Source organism: Artemia sp. Qi Xiang Cuo, chromosome 9 (assembly GCF_049724085.1).
Source record: "Artemia sp. Qi Xiang Cuo chromosome 9, ASM4972408v1, whole genome shotgun sequence".
NCBI lineage: Eukaryota > Metazoa > Arthropoda > Branchiopoda > Anostraca > Artemiidae > Artemia > Artemia sp. Qi Xiang Cuo.
The window spans coordinates 77,465,019-77,483,819 of NC_142802.1; the positions used below are offsets into that span (position 1 = coordinate 77,465,019).

At 34.8% G+C, this 18,801-nt stretch overlaps 1 protein-coding gene across 1 annotated transcript in view; it reads right to left on the reverse strand.

The window, feature by feature from the left end:
• LOC148949040 (filamin-A-like) overlaps positions 1-18,801 on the reverse strand; it is a 187,607-nt gene that overhangs the window by 159,172 nt on the left and 9,634 nt on the right. The window contains exon 3 of the mRNA XM_089095096.1: positions 17,390-17,499. Coding sequence (XP_088951222.1) covers positions 17,390-17,499 — 110 coding nt within the window. The remainder of the gene's footprint in view (positions 1-17,389; positions 17,500-18,801) is intronic.

An 18,801-nucleotide genomic window follows, 5' to 3' on the forward strand; every position in this document is an offset into this window, starting at 1 on the left:
TTAATTCCTGATCTTTTTCTTTAATAATGCTGGGAAATCCGGCGCCCCCTTCATAGCAATGTCCCTTCCCCCATGAAAACTTCCTTCATGGAAAGATCCTTCCATATAGCCCCCGACCCTCTCCTTCCCCCACCTACCAGAAAAAATCTCCTCTGAAAAAGTCTGTATACTTCCCAATAACCAATACTATATGTTAACATTGAGTAAAGTTCATAACTTTCAGCCCTCCCCCTGGGGACTTTGGGGGATCAAGTCATCCTAAAAGACATTTTTATCATATTTTCGACCATGATGAACAAAATGGCTATCTCAAAATTTCGATTGGAAGACTTTGGGGCAAAGATGACTGTGGGAGGGATTAGAGTTACATCCCATTATTTTACTCGCTTAAAAAGAGCACAAGAAATTTTAATGTCAGTTCTAATGAATCCTCCTACAACATTCTAGGATCATTGGGTCAATACAATCACCCCGGGGAAAAAAAACAAAAAACAAACAAACAAACAAACAAACAAACAAATAAACACGCATCCGTGATCTTTCTTCTGGCAAAAAATGCAAAAATCCACATTTTTGTAGATAGGAGCTTGAAACCTCTACAGTAGGGTTCTCTGATACGCTGAATATGATGGTGTGATTTTCATTAAGGTTCTATAACTTTTAGGGGGTCTTTCCCCCTTTTTTTGAAAATCAGCCAAATTTTCTCAGGCGCGTAACTTTTGATGGGTAGCTCTAAACTTGATGAAAGTTATATATTTGAAATGAGCATTGAAATCTGATTATTTTGATATATCTATTGGTATCAAAAACCCGTTTTCTAGAGTTTCGGTTACCATTGAGCCGGGTCGCTCCTTACTTACAGTTCGTTACCACGAACTGTTTGAAACTTAACATAATTTACAAATATAATGTTCAGAATTTGGATATTGCCATAGATTTGTGGGTTTTCGTAGCGTTCCTATGTCTTTGGGGCACTGTTTGTGAATTAAAGACGATATTAGACATTTTGGTACTTGTGTCTTATAGCCACCACACAGTTTTGTCGAGAAGAGAAGCTTGGTTAATGCTAATGAAATAAAACAAAATACGATGAAAATATAATGCTTTATCAATCAAATTATGAAAACTACAACAAAGAATTATGGAAGGAGGGCCACCCAGACCGCATTACATTGAATACGTAACCTAAACTAACTTAACCTAACCAAAATATCAACTAAATATTTAATGAAAATATAGCTACAATGTAGTTTCCCACCGAGCCGAAGACTTTATACCAGACTTCTGTCTGGTATAAAGACCATGAAAACCGGTTATTGGCTCATGTTCCCGATCAAAGATCTTGAGTGTAGTGGCTGTAAGACAAAAGTACCGACATTTTTGTTCAGTTTTATTTTCATATTTGAGCCAAAAAAAAAAGTTGTTTTGCGTGATTAGATTTTCAGTGTTAACCACCCAATTTGTTTTCATCCATTGCCATTCCCACAAGAGCGACTGAAACACTAAAAACAATACCTTTTTTTAAGTTAAAAATCTTCCGCGGTCAATTGCCACCCTAAACAACCAGTACTCATTACGCATCTAGTGTAAGCTATAATACTTACACTCATTCAGTCTCTGACCAGTTCACATCTTAAAATAAAAAGTACATTTCATAGATTAATTTTTTACTTGTGGATAAACCTAGGCACGGAGCCAATTGATTTTGCGTAAGAAATTATTAAGCTAAAATCTGATTACGCAAGTGACTTTCATGTGATTACGGCTTAAGGATTATTTATGGATTGTAGTTTTGGATTAGTATTCAGCACTATTATCATCTGAATCATGCATTGAAATACTTGGACTACTTGCAATTACTTGAAATTATTTGCAAATTACTGGATTAATTGGCCCACTCAAAGATAAGTAATTATTTATTTTCAGTGCTACGCTCATGTCGAAATTCAAGCCTTTTGACATTGTTTTCGCTAGTTTCAAAAATTACCCCCCTTGGCCAGCAATTGTTTTGCAGTCAAAAAGTGGTGCTAAAGGATTATGGAGATATATAGTTTTTTGCTACGGCGATCATTCTGAGCACCAAGTTTCAGAGTCTAATTTGAAATTACTTTCGGATAACCCTAGTGTTCGCAAAAGAACGGAAAAAGATCTTGGTAAAGCATTTACCGAATTAGATTCGTTTCCAGACATTTATAAATCGTCATCACCTACTTATCTAGCATTAAACCCAGCGAGCGTTATTGCAGAAGACTCACAGGCACCTAGCCTAATCCTGCAAAAATAGCTTTTACCCAGGATGAATTAAATCGGACACAAGTGAATCTTACAGCTGAGATCTCCCGTCAAGTTAAGGCTAAACTATCAGACCCTGATACAGCCAATCAAGCAATTGATATTATAGTAAAAAAAAATTCATGATGCTATTTCCATTGATTACAACCCAAAATTCCAAGAAATAGAAAAATCACTCAAAGGACTATTTGCAATGGTTAAAAGCTTGGAAAGTAGGATTTTGTCATTGGAATCGAAAGTGGATGATTTTGAACAAGAAAAGATGTTGGATTGCTTAGTGATGAATGGAGTAAGCCAGAGGCCTGGAAATGACCTAAAGAAAGAAGTATCGGTTATCATTAAAGACAAGATGCTGGTCCCTGGTTTTGAAGTTAATAATATTGTAAATGTTTATCGATTTAGTTTGAATGACTCTAATGATCAATCTAAAGTGTCTCCAGTGCTAATACGCTTCAAAAATGTGGAATTAGCTCGAGTTGTTTTCAAAGAAAAGACTAAACTAGCAAAGAGTGGAATATTTCTATCAGAATCACTAACAAAAAAGCGTCGTGAAATTTTAAATGCGGCAAGAGATTGCTTCGGTAAATTTAATGTATGGACTGACCGCGGGCAAATTTTGGCCAAACTACCTGGTCAATCAATGATACGAAAGATTCGATCATTCGCGGATTGTGCTTAGATTTTTTTTTTTTTTTTTTTGCATTTATATTTTATTATTTAATTCCATATCTAAAATAGATTTTATTTTTTTTAATGGAAAATTATAAACGCCCCCAGTTGTAGGACGACTTTTTGAGCTTGAAAATAAACCGTTAGATGTTTTAAGCATTATCAATAATTCTATCGGACATGTCAACAGTGATTTGATCACAGTGAACCACACAGTAATTAGTAAATATGTTTCTAGTCTGAGGGAGGCTGTCAAGCGGGATGGATATTTTTCAGTGCTCCAGTTGAATATCCAGGGTCTTTGTTCGTCAGTTGACCATCTGAAACATATTGCTACTGATGGGCTACCTGACGTTGGTGGTTTATGCGAGACTTTTTTTAGACTCTAAAAATGATATGCCTTTGGATTTCCAAGGTTATAAAATGTAACAACTGAATCAAAAAAAGATGGCCAAGGATGGTCTTGCTTTGTATATTTCTAATAATCTCCCATATTCTCTTAGAATGGATTTATCCAGTAATGTTGAAGGTGTCTTTGAGTCACTTTTCATAGATATTAAATGTGGAGGTAAGGATTTAATTGTTGGTATTATTTATCAATCTCCTAGTGGCTCTATTCCACTGTTTCTACACTCGCTTAATGATCTACTGGATACCATCCTAAAACAGTCGACTGAATTAATTATTATGGGAGATTTTAATATAAACTTGATGGATATAAAGTCTTCTGTATATTTGGATTTTCTGTCGTCCATGCTTGCCACAGGTGCTTTACCTTCTTTATGTATCCCATCTCCCATAAAAGAGAGTACGTCATCTCTGATTGACAATATTTCCTGTACGGCCACCTTGATCCAAAATTATGTTTTAGTGACCGACATTTCCGATCATTTCCCTGTTTACTCTAGATACTGTTTTGATAAACTGACTATAGAGAGGACTTGTGAGTCTGGTAAGAGGCCTTTTAGGTTTGGTGAAGTGGAATTGATGCTTCTTAGGTCAAGATTGGCAGAAATTTCTTGGGGTGGTTTTGAGAGAGATTCTGATTTTGGTAATTTATTTGATACTTTTTATGAGTCTATTAAAGACGCTGTTCTTGATATTTGTTCTGTTTTACCTTCTAATCGTAAGTCTAAGAATGCTTTTCCTCTAAATCCTTGGATGACCCCTGGTCTCCTTTGGAGTTGTAGGAGAAAAAATAATCTCTGGAGGGCCTTTAAGTCTAAGTCTGCTAGCCCTTCAATGAAAGCTATTTGCTTTCAGCGATTTAAAATTTATAGGAATATTTATAATTCTGTGTGTCGAAAGGCCAATTCCCAGTATTATTTTAATTGTTTTTCAGATTGTGGTAAAGATATACGAAAAACTTGGCAGGTTATAAATTCTGTGCTTAGGCCCTCTTTTCAGTCTCCATCAACCCCTTCTTTTTTGGATATCGATGGCAAAATCATCGAAGGTGAACTGAATGTTCAAGATGCATTTACTTCATATTTTGCGAATATTGGTAAAAGGACCGCTTCGGCTGTTGGTTCTTCTCCTTCAGGATCCAACTTCAGGTCTTATCTTGGGCCACCTTGTATGAATTCAATGTTTTTGGAACCAGCGACGGAGAAAGAAATAACTAAAATTGTTATGGGATTGAAAAATTGTTCGTCTTCTGGCCCTGATAATATTCCTACTAAAGTAATTAAGTTCATACTTCCTTCCATTATTTCTCCCTTAACGAAACTTATTAACCTCTCCTTTCCGCATGGTATTTTCCCGAGTAGTCTCAAGCGTGCTCGAGTCGTCATATTATATAAGGAGGGGGGAGACACAAAATGATCCAGCCAACTATCGGTCAATTTCTTTGTTGTCTGTGTTTAGCAAAATATTTGAGAAGGCGATGCTTTCTCGTCTTAATAATTTTCTTACTTCTAAAGATTTTTTCACAATTTTCAATTTGGTTTTCGAGCAAATCATTCGACTGAGCATGCTTGTGCAGTTTTACTGAATTATCTTCACTCTGCCATAGATTCCCATTTGATTCCTGCTGCTTTGTTTCTGGATGTTCGTAAAGCCTTTGATTCTTTAACCCACAGTGTTCTTCTTTTTAAACTTTCTCATTTTGGCGTAAGAGGTAGTGCGTTTGATTGGTTCAAGTCTTTCTTGTCTGGTAGAATAATTTCTGTTGATCCACTTTTTCGCTCACCATCAAGTGTTGACCAGGGGGTCCCTCAAGGGTCAGTTTTAGGGCCGGCACTGGTTTTAATTTATATAAATGCCCTAGTTTTTGCAGTTAGAAATAAAAATCCTCTTTATTGCTGTCGTCTCTGTCATCCAACAGTCTCCCTTACCCATAACTATAGTTTGCATACCTCGGATTCTCTTGTTACTTTTGCCGATTATACCACCCTTATTACTTCTGGGAGAACAGAGGATGAGGTTCGTACAAAGTTAGTGGACCTGTTAGAGAGTTTTAATTGGGTTTGATGCTAAATCTCTTGCCTTAAATGTTTCTAAAACTAGTTTTTTAGTTTTTTCTCATATATCCTAGGCTTGTCCTCAATTATGTAACATTCATATATCCAAAGGCTTTATTAATAAACCAAAAGATGGTCATGTACGTTTCCTAGGTATCCTCCAAGATGAAAATTTATCTTTTAAACACCATATTGATTTGATTAAAATGAAGGTATGCAGAAACCTCGGTATTCTAAGAAAACTAAAACATATCTTTCCAGAACCTATTCTAAATTCCTATTTCATAGCTTAATTCATTCTTATGTTTCCTATTGTTCAGTCATATAGATGTCTACTTTCCCTTCTTTTCTCAAACCGCTTTCAAATACTTATCATAAAGCTATAAATCTTATCTAGGATGTAAATCGCTCGGCAACTAAACCGTTACTAGATATTGAAAAACTTTATACTCTTTCCTGTGCGTCTTTCGCTTTTCTTCAGCTCCATAGAGATATTCCTAGGTCCTTAGATTTATGTCTTCTTTTGTATCTTATCGGTTAAATTATTAGCTCCCTAGTTCTCTAAATATCCAAATTCCCCATACACCAACAATAAGACCCGATTTTAATCCTTTTGTTGCATGTCATTTGACATGGAACCCCCTTCCCCATTCGGCTCGAGAATGCCACTCGTTTGGCTCCTTCAAAAGACTAGTAAAAAAATATTTGTTTTCATGTGATTAATTTTCTTTACTTTTGCCTGCTGCCAATAGTTTTTTTTTTTTTTATATATATATATATATATATATATATATATATATATATATATATATATATATAGATGTTGTGATTCACTGTAGTTTGATAAAACTTATTTAGTGAACTCTCCTTTTTTTTATAGATATTGTGATTCACTGTAGTTTGATAAAGCTTATTTAGTGAACTCTCCTTTTTTTTTTTTTTTTTTTTTTTTTTTTTTTTTTTTTTTTTATTATTATTATTAAGCAAATGCTTTACATGTTAAAAGTTTAAAAGCTTATATTTATATGTTTAAATATTAATTTTATGTTTATATTGTTAAAATATTAAGCGTTTAAATGTTTAATGTTTATTTGATCTTTTCATAAACCCCCTCCTACAGGCCATGGAGCCTTTGTGGGGATTTGTAGATTGTTATGTAATTATTTTACTGGTATATGGAAAATAAATCTATCTATCTATCTATCTATCTATACACTGTTGAGTACCTTTTCCCAATCTTTTCATAGTATTAAATAAAAAAAGTTTTTTTTAACTGAAAGCAACGAGCCACATTAAACTTAAAACGAACAGACATTATCTAGTTTATGAAAGGGGCTGTCCCCTACCCAACGCCTTGCTCTTTACGCTAAAGTTTGACTCTGTCACAGGACTTTATTTTTTAGAACAGTAAAAAACTTAAAGAGCGAGGCGTTGAGGAGGGGACAGCCCATTTCATAGACGGAATAATTTCTATTCGTTTTAACGATTTTGTGTAAGAGTTAAATAAAAAAACAAGTTTTTTTTAACTGAAAGTAAGGAGCGACATTAAAACTTAAAACGAATGGAAATTATTCCGTAAATGAAAGGGGCTGTCCCCTCCTCAACGCCTCGCTCTTTACGTTTTTTATTGTTTAAAAAAATAGAGTTGTGAGAAAGTCAGACTTTAGCGTAAAGAGCGAGACGCTGAGGAAGGGGCAGCCCCTTTCATATACGGAATAATTTCGTTTTAATTTTTACTTCGCTCCTTACTTTCAGTTAAAAAAAACTTGTTTTTTTATTTTATTTTTGAACATTTTTGAATTAATGCAGGCTTTAATTTTGGCTCACCGTACATGAATAATTAAAAAAATTTGGATATTAATTTTACTTTTATTTGGTTAAATGGCTTTCTCGAAACTTGTTTAATTTTATTTACGAACGTTTTTATTAGTAATAAATACACGTAACTTACGAATTAACTTACGAAACGAACTTATATATTCATATATTTTTAATACATATATTAGGGGGTTCGCCCCCTAGTCAATATCTTGCTCTTCACGCTAAAGTTTGAATTTAGTTCCAATTCTTTAAAAATGACCCCTTAATCACAAAGGCCGTTAATTAGAATAAAAAGCTCTTATGAAAGTACTAAAAAATCTTTGGCTTAAAGAGCGAGGTATTGAATAGGGCATGAACCCAATCATATACGTAATATTTTCTGTTCGTTTTAAGTTTTGATGTTGCTCCTTACTTTCAGTTGAAAAACTTGTTTTTTTATATTTAATTTCTGACCTTTTTTAAATAATGCTGGGAAATCCGACATTCCCTTCATAACCATGTCCCTTCCCCCATGGAAATATCCTCCCATTGAACCCCCGACCCCCCCCCCCCCACTACCAGAAAAATCCCCTCTAAAAACGTCTGTATACTTCCCAATAACCAATACTATATGTTAACATTGGGTAAAGTCCATAGCTTTCAGCCGTCCCCCCGAGGACTTCCGGGGATTAAGTCATCCTAAAAGACAGAGTTCTGATATTTTCGACCATGCTGAACAAAATGGCTATCTCAAAATTTTGATCGGGTGACTTTGGGAAAAAAAGAGCGTGGGAGGGGGCCAAGTTACCCTCCATTTTTTTGGTTACTTAAAAAGGGCACTAGAACTTTTAATTTCCGTTCCAATGAGCTCTCCCACGATTTTTTTGGACTACTGGGTCAATACGATCATCCCTGGGAAAAAAACAAAAAGAAAAGCAGCAAAAAAACAAATAAAAACGCATCCGTGATCTTTCTTCGAGCAAAAAATGTAAAATTCCACTTTTTTGTAGATAGGAGCTTGAAACCTCTACAGTAGGGTTCTCTGATACGCTGAATCTGATGGTGCGAGTTTCATCAAACAGTGCATGATAACGAACTGTAAGTAAGGAGCGACCCGACTCAATAGTAACCATAACTCTAGAAAACAGGATTTTGATACCAATAGATACATTAAAAGAATCAGATCTTAATGCTGATTCAAAATTTATAAGTTTCATCAAATTTAGTCCTACCCATCAAAATTTACGCGCCTGAGAAAATTTGGCTCATCGTTCTTATCAACATCGTTCTTATATGCCCCGAGGGTTGTGGGGGAGTGTCCTCCTCGAAAACATATTTTCTATCTGGAAATCAACTACGCGGAACAAAATGGCTATCTCGAAATTTTGATTGGATGTATTTGGTTGAATGATGGGCGTGGGAGGGGGAGGCTAGTTGCCCTCCAATCACTTTCGACTATTAAAAAGGGCACTAGCCACTCCAATTTCCAGTCGAACGAGCCCTTTTCGAAGTTTTTACGACAACTCCTTCGATACGACGTGCCCGGGTGAAGAAAAAAAAACACATTGTGCCCACATCGTTCTTTACTTAGGCAGCGCTAGCGCGCTGCCTATGATGGCTATGAAACCGGTTTTCATAGATCGTATATTCAGCAAACTTCTCTAGTGTTCTTAATAGTACAGGAGTACCAAAATAGTATTATCGATAAGTTGCTGGTACTTTAAGCCCCCCCCCCCAATAGGAATTATACTACTACTACTACTACTGCTACTACTACTACTAACAACAACTTATTGCAGCATCAAGTGACCTGAGACCAATACAGCTAGTAATGCTTCTCCTGCCCCTCAATCTATTCAAACTTCACACCTTACCTCCTCCCAGTAAGTTTCAATTTCCTTTAAGTCCTTCGTTATGAAGGAGTTTTCCCACCCTAGTAAGGGACAGCCTGCTTTTTTTGCCCCAGATGGTTGGCCAAAAAGGACAATCTTTGTCCATATGTCCAACAACCACCAGCAATTCAGTGATTTGAAAACATTCAAAATAGGCTATATAAGTAATTTTCTTTCTTCTCATGGATGAAGATAAAACATGAATCGTCTATGTTACCTCAGTTTTGTTTATAAACAAAATTCCTTGGCTATCTCTTTGACTCTGATTCAGCACAACGTCTGTTCTGAGGATGTCAACACCCACTCAACAGATGGAAAGAAAAAGTTATTCTATTTATGAGACCTTCCAAAAACTCGAAGAAAGTTTCCAGATAATTGTGTTTTTAACGTGAACCTTAGGCAATAAAATGTATTTTTGAGAAAGTGTAGGTTCAAGAAGTTTGAAAGTAGACTAGAACAGATGTCATATCGAATAGACAGTAGATAGGATATTCCTAAAGGAAGGGAGATTAGCATTAAACACTAAAGTAGCTCTCCAGTTTAGTATTAATACATCGAATATTGACGCAGGGAATTAAGCCAAGGGGGCGGGTTTTAGATCCTACCCTAACATGTCAAAATGTTTGATATTTCCTGTATTTTCAGATAACTAGCCTGTTTTTAGTTCCAACGCCCCTACTTCGTAAATACTTTTAAGTATTTAAAATTATATTTCGGGGTGAACTTTTCGAGATATTTGGGTATAGAAATTGAAGCACAAATTAAAACAAGAGCGGAAAATTTACAAGAGCGTGAAAAAAGAGCGGAGAGCCCACTTGAAGGAAAAAATCATAAAGATCTAAATATTAATGGGAGGAGGGCAAGAACCGAAAGGCTCTTTCCCTCTGCTGGAGTGTCTTCCCTGTGTGCCTGTTTAGACAAGAAATTGTGGGAATTGATAAGTTGTAAAATCAAGAAATCAAAAGGAAGAATCTTGAGAATCTAAAAGTATCTGCAAATCATTTCTTATTAAAAGTTGCAAATTCGAATTTACCAACATTTTTGGTCTACCGTTATACAAAAAAAAAAAAAAAAAAAAACATGAATGCATCTCCAATTCGCGTATCTCAGTGGAACTTAATAGTTGCTATGTAAGTAATCTTACTAAAGTACCATGGACAGTGAAAACGAAATTTGATTGCTTTAATGGAATGAGATACTGCCCTAATAACTTCATGGATTTGAAATAACCAAAAGAAAAATCTTGGGAAAATTGGGGTTCTCAGGCAGGCTTATGAATAGAAATAAGATGTACCTTATGGTCAATCAATGATACGAAAGATTCGATCATTCGCGGATTGTGCTTAGATTTTTTTTTTGTGCATGTATATTTTATGATTTAATGCCATATCTAAAATCGATTGTCTTTAATTTTACTGGCAAATTAGAAACGCCCCCAGTTGTAGGACGACTTTTTGAGCTTGAAAATAACCTGTTAGATGTTTTAAGCATTATCAATAATTCTATCGGACATGTCAACAGTGATTTGATCACAGTGAACCACACAGTAATAAGTAAATATGTTTCTAGTCTGAGGGAGGCTGTCAAGCGGGATGGATATTTGTCAGTGCTCCAGTTGAATATCCAGGGTCTTTGTTCTTCAATTGACCATCTAAAACAGATTGTTTGACGTTGTTGGTTTATGTGAGACTTTTTTATATTCTAAAAATGATATGCTTTTGGATTTGCCAGGTTATAAAATGGAACGACTGAATCGACAAAAGATGGCCAAGGGTGGTCTTGCTTTGTATATTTCTAATAATCTCCCATATTCTCTTAGAATGGATTTATCCAGAAACATCGAAGGTGTCTTTGAGTCACTTTTCGTAGATATTAAATGTGGAGGTAAGGATTTAATTGTTGGTATTATTTATCGATCTCCTAGTGGCTCTATTCCACTGTTTCTACACACCCTTAATGATCTACTGGATACCATCCTAAAACAGTCGACTGAATTAATTATTATGGGAGATTTTAATATAAACTTGATGGATATAAAGTCGTCTGTATCTTTGGATTTTCTGTCGTCCATGTTTGCCGCAGGTACTTTACCTTCTGTATATATCCCATCTCGCATAACAGAGAGTACGTCATCTCTGATAGACAATATTTTCTGTACGGCTACCTTGATCCAAAATTGTGTTTTAGTGAGCGACATTTCCGATCATTTCCCTGTTAACTCTAGATACTGTTTTGATAAACTGACTATTGAGAGGACTGGTGAATCTGATAAGAGGCCTTTTAGGTTTGGTGAAGTGGAATTGATACTTCTTAGGTTAAGATTGGCAGAAATTTCTTGGGGTGATTTTGAGAGTGATTCTAATTTTGGTAATTTAGTTGATACTTTTTTTGAGTCTATTAAAGACGTTGTTCTTGATGTTTGCTCTGCTTCACCTTCTAATCGTAAGTCTAAGAATGCTTTTCCTCTAAATCATTGTATGACCCCTGGTCTCCTTAGGAGTTGTATGAGAAAAAATAATCTCTGGAGGGCCTTTAAGTCTGCTAGCCCTTCACTGAAAGCTATTTGCTTTCAGCGATTTAAAATTTATAGGAATATTTATAATTCTGTGTGTCGAAAGGCCAAGTCCCAGTATTATTTTAATTGTTTTACAGATTGTGGTAAAGATATACGAAAAACATGGCAGGTTATAAATTCTGTGCTTAGGCCCTCTTTTCAGTCTCCATCAGCCCCTTCTTTTTTGGATCTCGATGGCAAAATCATCGAAGGTGAACTGAATGTTCAAGATGCATTTACTTCATATTTTGCTAATATTGGTAAAAGGACCGCTTCGGCTGTTGGTTCTTCTCCTTCAGGATCCAACTTCAGGTCTTATCTTGGGCCACCTTGTATGAAGTCAATGTTTTTTGGAAACTGCGACGGGAATGAAATAGCTAAAATTGTTATGGGATTGAAAAATTGTTCGTCTTCTGGCCCTGATAATATTCCTACTAAAGTAATAAAGTTCATACTTCCTTCCATTATTTATCCCTTAATAAAACTTATTAACCTCTCCTTTCAGCATTGTATTGTCCCGAGTAGTCTCAAGCGTGCTCGAGTCATCATATTATACAAGGGGGGGGGACATGAAATGATCCAGCCAACTATCGGCCAATTTCTTTGTTGTCTGTGTTTAGCAAAATATTTGAGAAGGCGATGCTTTCTCGTCTTAATAATTTTCTTACTTCTAAAGATTTTTTTCACAATTTTCAATTTGGTTTTCGAGCAAATCATTCGACTGAGCATGCTTGTGCAGTTTTACTGAATTATCTTCATTCTGCCATAGATTCCCATTTGATTCCTGCTGCTTTGCTTCTGGATGTTCGTAAAGCCTTTGATTCTTTAACCCACAGTGTTCTTCTATTTAAACTTTCTCATTTTGGCGTAAGAGGTAGTGCGTTTGATTGGTTCAAGTCTTTCTTGTCTGGTAGAATAATTTCTGTTGATCCACTTTTTCGCTCACCAGCAAGTGTTGACCAGGGGGTCCCTCAAGGGTCAATTATGGGCCGGCACTGTTTTTAATTTATATAAATGACGTAATTTTTGCAGTTAGAAATAAAAATCCTATTTATTGCTGTCGTCTATGTCATCCAACAGTCTCCCTTACCCACAACTATAGTTTGCATACCTCGGATTCTCTTGTTACTTTTGCCGATGATACCACCCTTATTACTTCTGGGAGAATAGAGGATGAGGTTCGTACAAAGTTAGTGGACCTCTTTGAGAGAGTTTCAATTTGGATTGATGCTAACTCTCTTGCCTTAAATGTTTCTAAAACTAGTTTTTTAGTTTTTTCTCGTATATCCCAGGCTTGTCCTCAATTATCTGAAATTCATATATTCAAAGGCTTTATTAGTAGACCAAAGGATGGCCTTGTCCGTTTCCTAGGTATCCTCCTAGATGAAAATTTATCTTTTAAACACCATATTGATTTTATTAAAATGAAGGTATGCAGAAACCTCGGTATTCTAAGAAAACTAAAACATATCTTTCCAGGGCCAATTCTAAGAATCCTATTTCATAGCTTAATTCATTCTTATGTTTCCTATTGTTCAGTCATATGGATGTCTACTTTCCTTTCTTTTTTCAAACCACTTTCGAATACTTATGATAAAGCTATAAATATTATCCAGGATGTAAATCGTTCGGCAACTAAACCGCTACTTGATATTAAAAATCTTCATATTCTTTCCTGTTCATCTTTCACTTTTCTTCATTTCCATGGTGATATTCCTCGGGCCATTAGATATATGTTTGATTTTGTATCTGATCGGTCAAATTATCAACTACGTAGTTCTCTGAATATCAAAATTCCCCATACACCAACAATAAGATCCGATTTTAATCATCTTGTTGAGTGTCATTTGACATGGAACACCCTTCCCGATTCGGCTCGAGAATGCCACTCGTTTGGCACCTTCAAAAGACTAGTAAAAAAATATTTGTTTTCATGTGATTAATTTTCTTTAATTTTGCCTGCTGCCAATAGTTTTTTTTTCATTTAATTCTTTTTTTTATATTTTTTTTTTATATATATAGATGTTGTGATTCACTGTGGTTTGATAAAGCTTATTTAGTGAACTCTCTTTTTTTATAGATGTTGTGATTCACTGTAGTTTGATAAAGCTTATTTAGTGAACTCTCTTTTTTTTTTTTTTTTTTTTTTTTTTTTTTTTTTTTTTTTTAAAGCAAATGCTTTACATGTTAAAAGTTAAAATACTTATGTTTAAATATTAATTTTATGTTTATATTGTTTAAATCTTAAGCGTTTAAATGTTTAATGTTTATTTGATCTTTTCATAATCCCCCTCCTACAGGCCATGGAGCCTTTGTGGGGATTTGTAGATTGTTATGTAATTATTTTACTGGTATATGGAAAATAAATCTATCTATCTATCTAGGGGACAGAAATGTTTTTATTATTATGTTCTTGGTTCTTCATAAGGTGAGAAAACTCGTCATTATGTGTGTATCTCAAATTTGCAATTTTTTTGTAATGATATAAGTATCCTATAAAGAAAGCTACGATATACAGCCTAATAGGAAATCTACGATGAATTATATTTTTCGCGAAGAGCAATGGTAAATTTTTGAGTTCCGACTTTCTAGACATATAAAATATAAAGTCTACAAATTGTATGATTTTGAAATAATGAAAACACGACATTATTTTTGACTAAAATAATTTGTTTAAGTTCGTGTAAGTGTCTGCAGAATATCCCTGTCGGCACTTACTGCTGTTACCCTTTTAGAGATATCCGAAGAAGTAGAAGAAGTGGAAATATCCCCCTTGTAGTCCTTCTGCATCAATTACAATTCTAAGAGTGCTTATCCATAATTTATGGATAATGACAATTTAAAAAAAAAAAAACCCTAAACAAAACAGAAGTCGTAAAAACGTGCAAGATAACTGTTTCAATTATTAAAACTATGAAAGCTTTATTTGGCAAAAAAAAATTCCTTTCGGATTATATAACGCCGACAAAACTAATATCCCATAGTTGTCAGCCCTCTGAAGTAGAGGGTTTAGATTAGAGGGGAGAGGGTTTAGGATTGGGCCCAGACTCTTTCTCCACGAAATAGGACAATTATCAAAACTATTTATTTTCCGTCATATGTTAGCTACAAACAATGTACTTGTATTTCATTGCTGTCCTCAACCCTATTATCTTCATATAAATTTAACCAAATACTTTCCGATGAATAGAACGACATGAAAAATTATGGCATTATTTGCCTTCGAGGGAAAATCACAGGACATTAAAACTATATCATTAGGTTGACAGACCTATCTTCAAAAGGTTTTCCTGGAAGATATATCCACAGACTAGTCGGTTAGAAAATGAAGAAAGACACGCACAAATGCGGACTAAATGCATGCTTCTCGTTATTTTTGGGACCAGGGCGGTATCGAGGGTTTATGTCGAGGGAGGGGGGGGGTTCAAAAAATTTGGGAGGAGTGCAACAAACATTAGAATTTATTAAGGTTTCTGTGTGTAAAAATTTGTACACATCTATTTCTGCAACTTTTGTGCGAGTAGGACACAAAATTCAGGAGAGTCAAACCGATTACAACCTCCCTCCTCCCCTAAATACGACCATGATTGGGACTGTTCTAGCGATTTTGATCACCTCTTCAGTTTTTTTCCATATTTAAATTTCTTCCAATGAATATAGCAGAAAAAACACCACTTTAGCAAACCCGGGGGGAGGAAGGGCTTACTTCTTGTCAAAATGGCCTTTTCCATGATTTTTTGCCGTTTGTTGAAAACTAGGGAGATCATAAATGAGATATATTTCTGGTAGAAGGAGAAGAGGCAATTTTTACTTCCCCTTCGGCCACATTGCTGCCACTGGGTGTATCTCAACAGCTAAGTATTCTTGAAGTGAACACTGACTAAACTATTACTATGGTTTCGATCCAGTTTGATCCCCAGGATACGTTCAATAATACAAATTCAAATATAAGACAAATTGTAATTACTCATCTAAATTAGGTTCAAGAGCCACAAATGGTTTGCCGACAAGTTTTGGGAACGTCCGAGATAAATACAACCTAACCAGCTGTGTTTTTTTTATGTTTATTTCTTTACAAGAAGATTAATGGACATTATTCTATTAATCTAATTACAGACTATACGTCAAAGTACATTACACAAATGTGAAATTATAGTAACTATGTATTAATTAGCACCTAAATCCTGTTACTAAAAAAGACAGCTTTATTCTTTTCTCAACATTGTTATATATTCTTCATATTGTTATCATATGGAGTTATTATATATTGAAAATCAATATAAATTGTAAAACTGAATATAATTCTGTGCATCTAATTACAGGATATAAGTCATAGTAGGCCTATATTACATTACTATGAAATCGTAGTAACTATGCATGAACTAGGTGTTAATCTAGTCATCAAAAGTGACAGCTGGATTTTATTCTGAATACTAGCCTGCCATATATTCTTCGTATCATTATTACATGAATTTATCATATATTGAATACTATTTTATATAGCATAATTGAACAATATTCTGTGCATCTAAAACAAGATCTGCGCCAAAATATATTAGAGTATAATAAATTTGCTATATATAAACCAGGACCTAAATGTAGTCACTAAAAATGAAAGCTTAACTTTTGCATGAACGAATTAACACAGTATAAGTTGTTATAGCGTTAACATAAATTGTTCTTGATTCTTATAAACCTAACTTGTTATTTACTCGACATAAACCAAAGAAGAATTTGGCACCGGAATTACTAAGGCATTATGCACCATTTTTGGGATTGGCTATTTTCCCATTGCATTCATTTAAACAAAGAAAATTCAATTGATTGTTTTGATCCGTCTTGTCTTGTATCTTCTTTCACTTCTAAGACGTAAGCAAAATTTCATAGAACAAAAACAAGCATGAATAACAATTTTTCTCAAGACAAAATTTGTTTTCTTCCCAGATACAGTACGTCCTCCTCTCACTCACAAGAATAATTGTAAAACGGAGCTTTTGATATCAATATCATTTTTATGATTAGCTGAATGCAAACAAAAATATTTCGTTTAAAATATCTACTTAGCTACTACTAAAACTAAAACTCATTTTTAGCTTTTCCACTCTCTCATGAAGTTAATGTTATGCAATATTCGGTCTTTTGAATTGTCGCAGTTAATTAAAAAAGCAAAATTTCATTCTTTACCACGTAGGAGAGACCGTACGTGTCAGTCTACAATAAATATGGGTAACGAAATTCACTCGTGTAACTACAAAATAGGGGAATGCTGCTTGAAAGGTAAAGAATAGGGGGCGGCAGGTTTGGACCCGTTTCCCTGGAAATAATCCGAAAATAATTGGTCTTAAAATCAAGGTCAAAAAGATAAATGAAACTCAGAGAGGAAAGAAAATAACAAAATGAAAAATAAAATCAAAAAAGGCGAAAAAGTATTTCTTCTAAAGAATATTCCTCTCAGTCAAAATCGATTTTAAAATAAGAATACACTTATTTGAGACTATTGAGCAAAGTATACCTCCTCTTCTACATAATTTTTGTTACCCCCCCCCTTATCCCCCAAATCCCATATACGGCCCTAGAAGCACCACTGAAGAGTGGCTGTTATCAAAAGGACTTCAATAATCTGCCCAAAAATATTTTCTGAAGTCCCCCCCATCTCGGATATTATCAACGATACGTCCTTTTCATTCACCATATTTAAAAGATAAAAGTAAAGTACATACCTGGAGCAACAGCGTCGACAAGAGCACCAACAGCTCGTCCATCGTTCCAGTCAGTTGTAAAATTGCTAATTGGAAGTTCTGGCACTTTATTTTGAATCCATCCGAGCAATCTAACAAATAAACAAACAGTTATTCGCACCTCAAAATAGTTATACACAATTTGACAATAATATCTTTACTATAATTTTGTCAAAATGTGCGTTTCTCTTCTAAATTTTGTCCATGTGAGTCTGGAAAAGTTAATCAGACAGTGCCCATTTTACTTTTTTTATTTATAGTTTACAGTCACAGCAGTTTTTTTGTCAAAACAAATCCATGACAAAAAAAAATACTGTCATTTTTTTGTGGAAAAAAAAGAACTTCACTAAATATTTTTTCTTAATTTGTGTTACAATTATAACTTCGTCTTGAAAAAATTAATGTCACTTAGTATACATTTTACTCTTCTTTTTAGGTTTTATTGTCAAAGCACAGTTCGTTCGTAGCAAAAAATGACCCAAAATGCCATTGAAAATATTTGACGATTTAGTTTGTTCGTCAGAAAAACTGACATAAAGCATCAAACACAAAAAGAACACTGAATATATTCGACTTCTTTGGGGGAGGGGGTTGCAAGGACAGGGTGTTCCAAAATTTGATCATCAGCACGTACCCCAGAAGTGGATGGGGTAATTGTGGATTATTGGAAATGCACCCAAGAAGTGAAGTTAGGTTAATCCTCATGAAATATAACAAAACTTGATGATAAAATAATACTTTAGAGACAAAATTATAGGAACCCAACCTAACCCCATATGCAAATAAATAGCCCAAATTATACAAGTCCAATGCATTCTGTCTAAGTCCAGTGCATTGTATCATCCATCACTTGTTTTTGTAGCTATGAAACCGGTTTTCTGAGATGTTACCTAACACCGTAACGTAATTCTTGAATGTGTTTCGAATAACCGACAAGTACCGTGGACGCCAAATCTTCACCATTGGAGAGAAATAAATAGTCTCCTAGTCCTAGTTGTGCATTTTGGTGTCTGGACGCAATCCCACCTAGCAAATTGGGAGGGAGTTTGATTATTCTTATCTTCCATTCCTCGTCGAGATTAAGTAGTCGGATTTCAACCAAACTTGCAAAATACTAAGAGTGGGATCAGTAGAGAGGGAGGTGCTACTCGTGTCCCTCACCCCTGCTACCACCTACAACTTTTTTTTAACACCATATATTGGCACGAGAACCACGTGGTTTATGGTTTTTGTCAATGAGAATGAAAAAACAGGAATTTTGTCACATTTATGTATGTTTTCATGGATGGTTATGTGTGTTGGTCGATTTATTTGATGTTTTCTCGGATGTCTGTTATATGGTTTTCTCAGTGAGAATGAAAAAACAGGAATTTTCTCACATGGAAAAACATGAA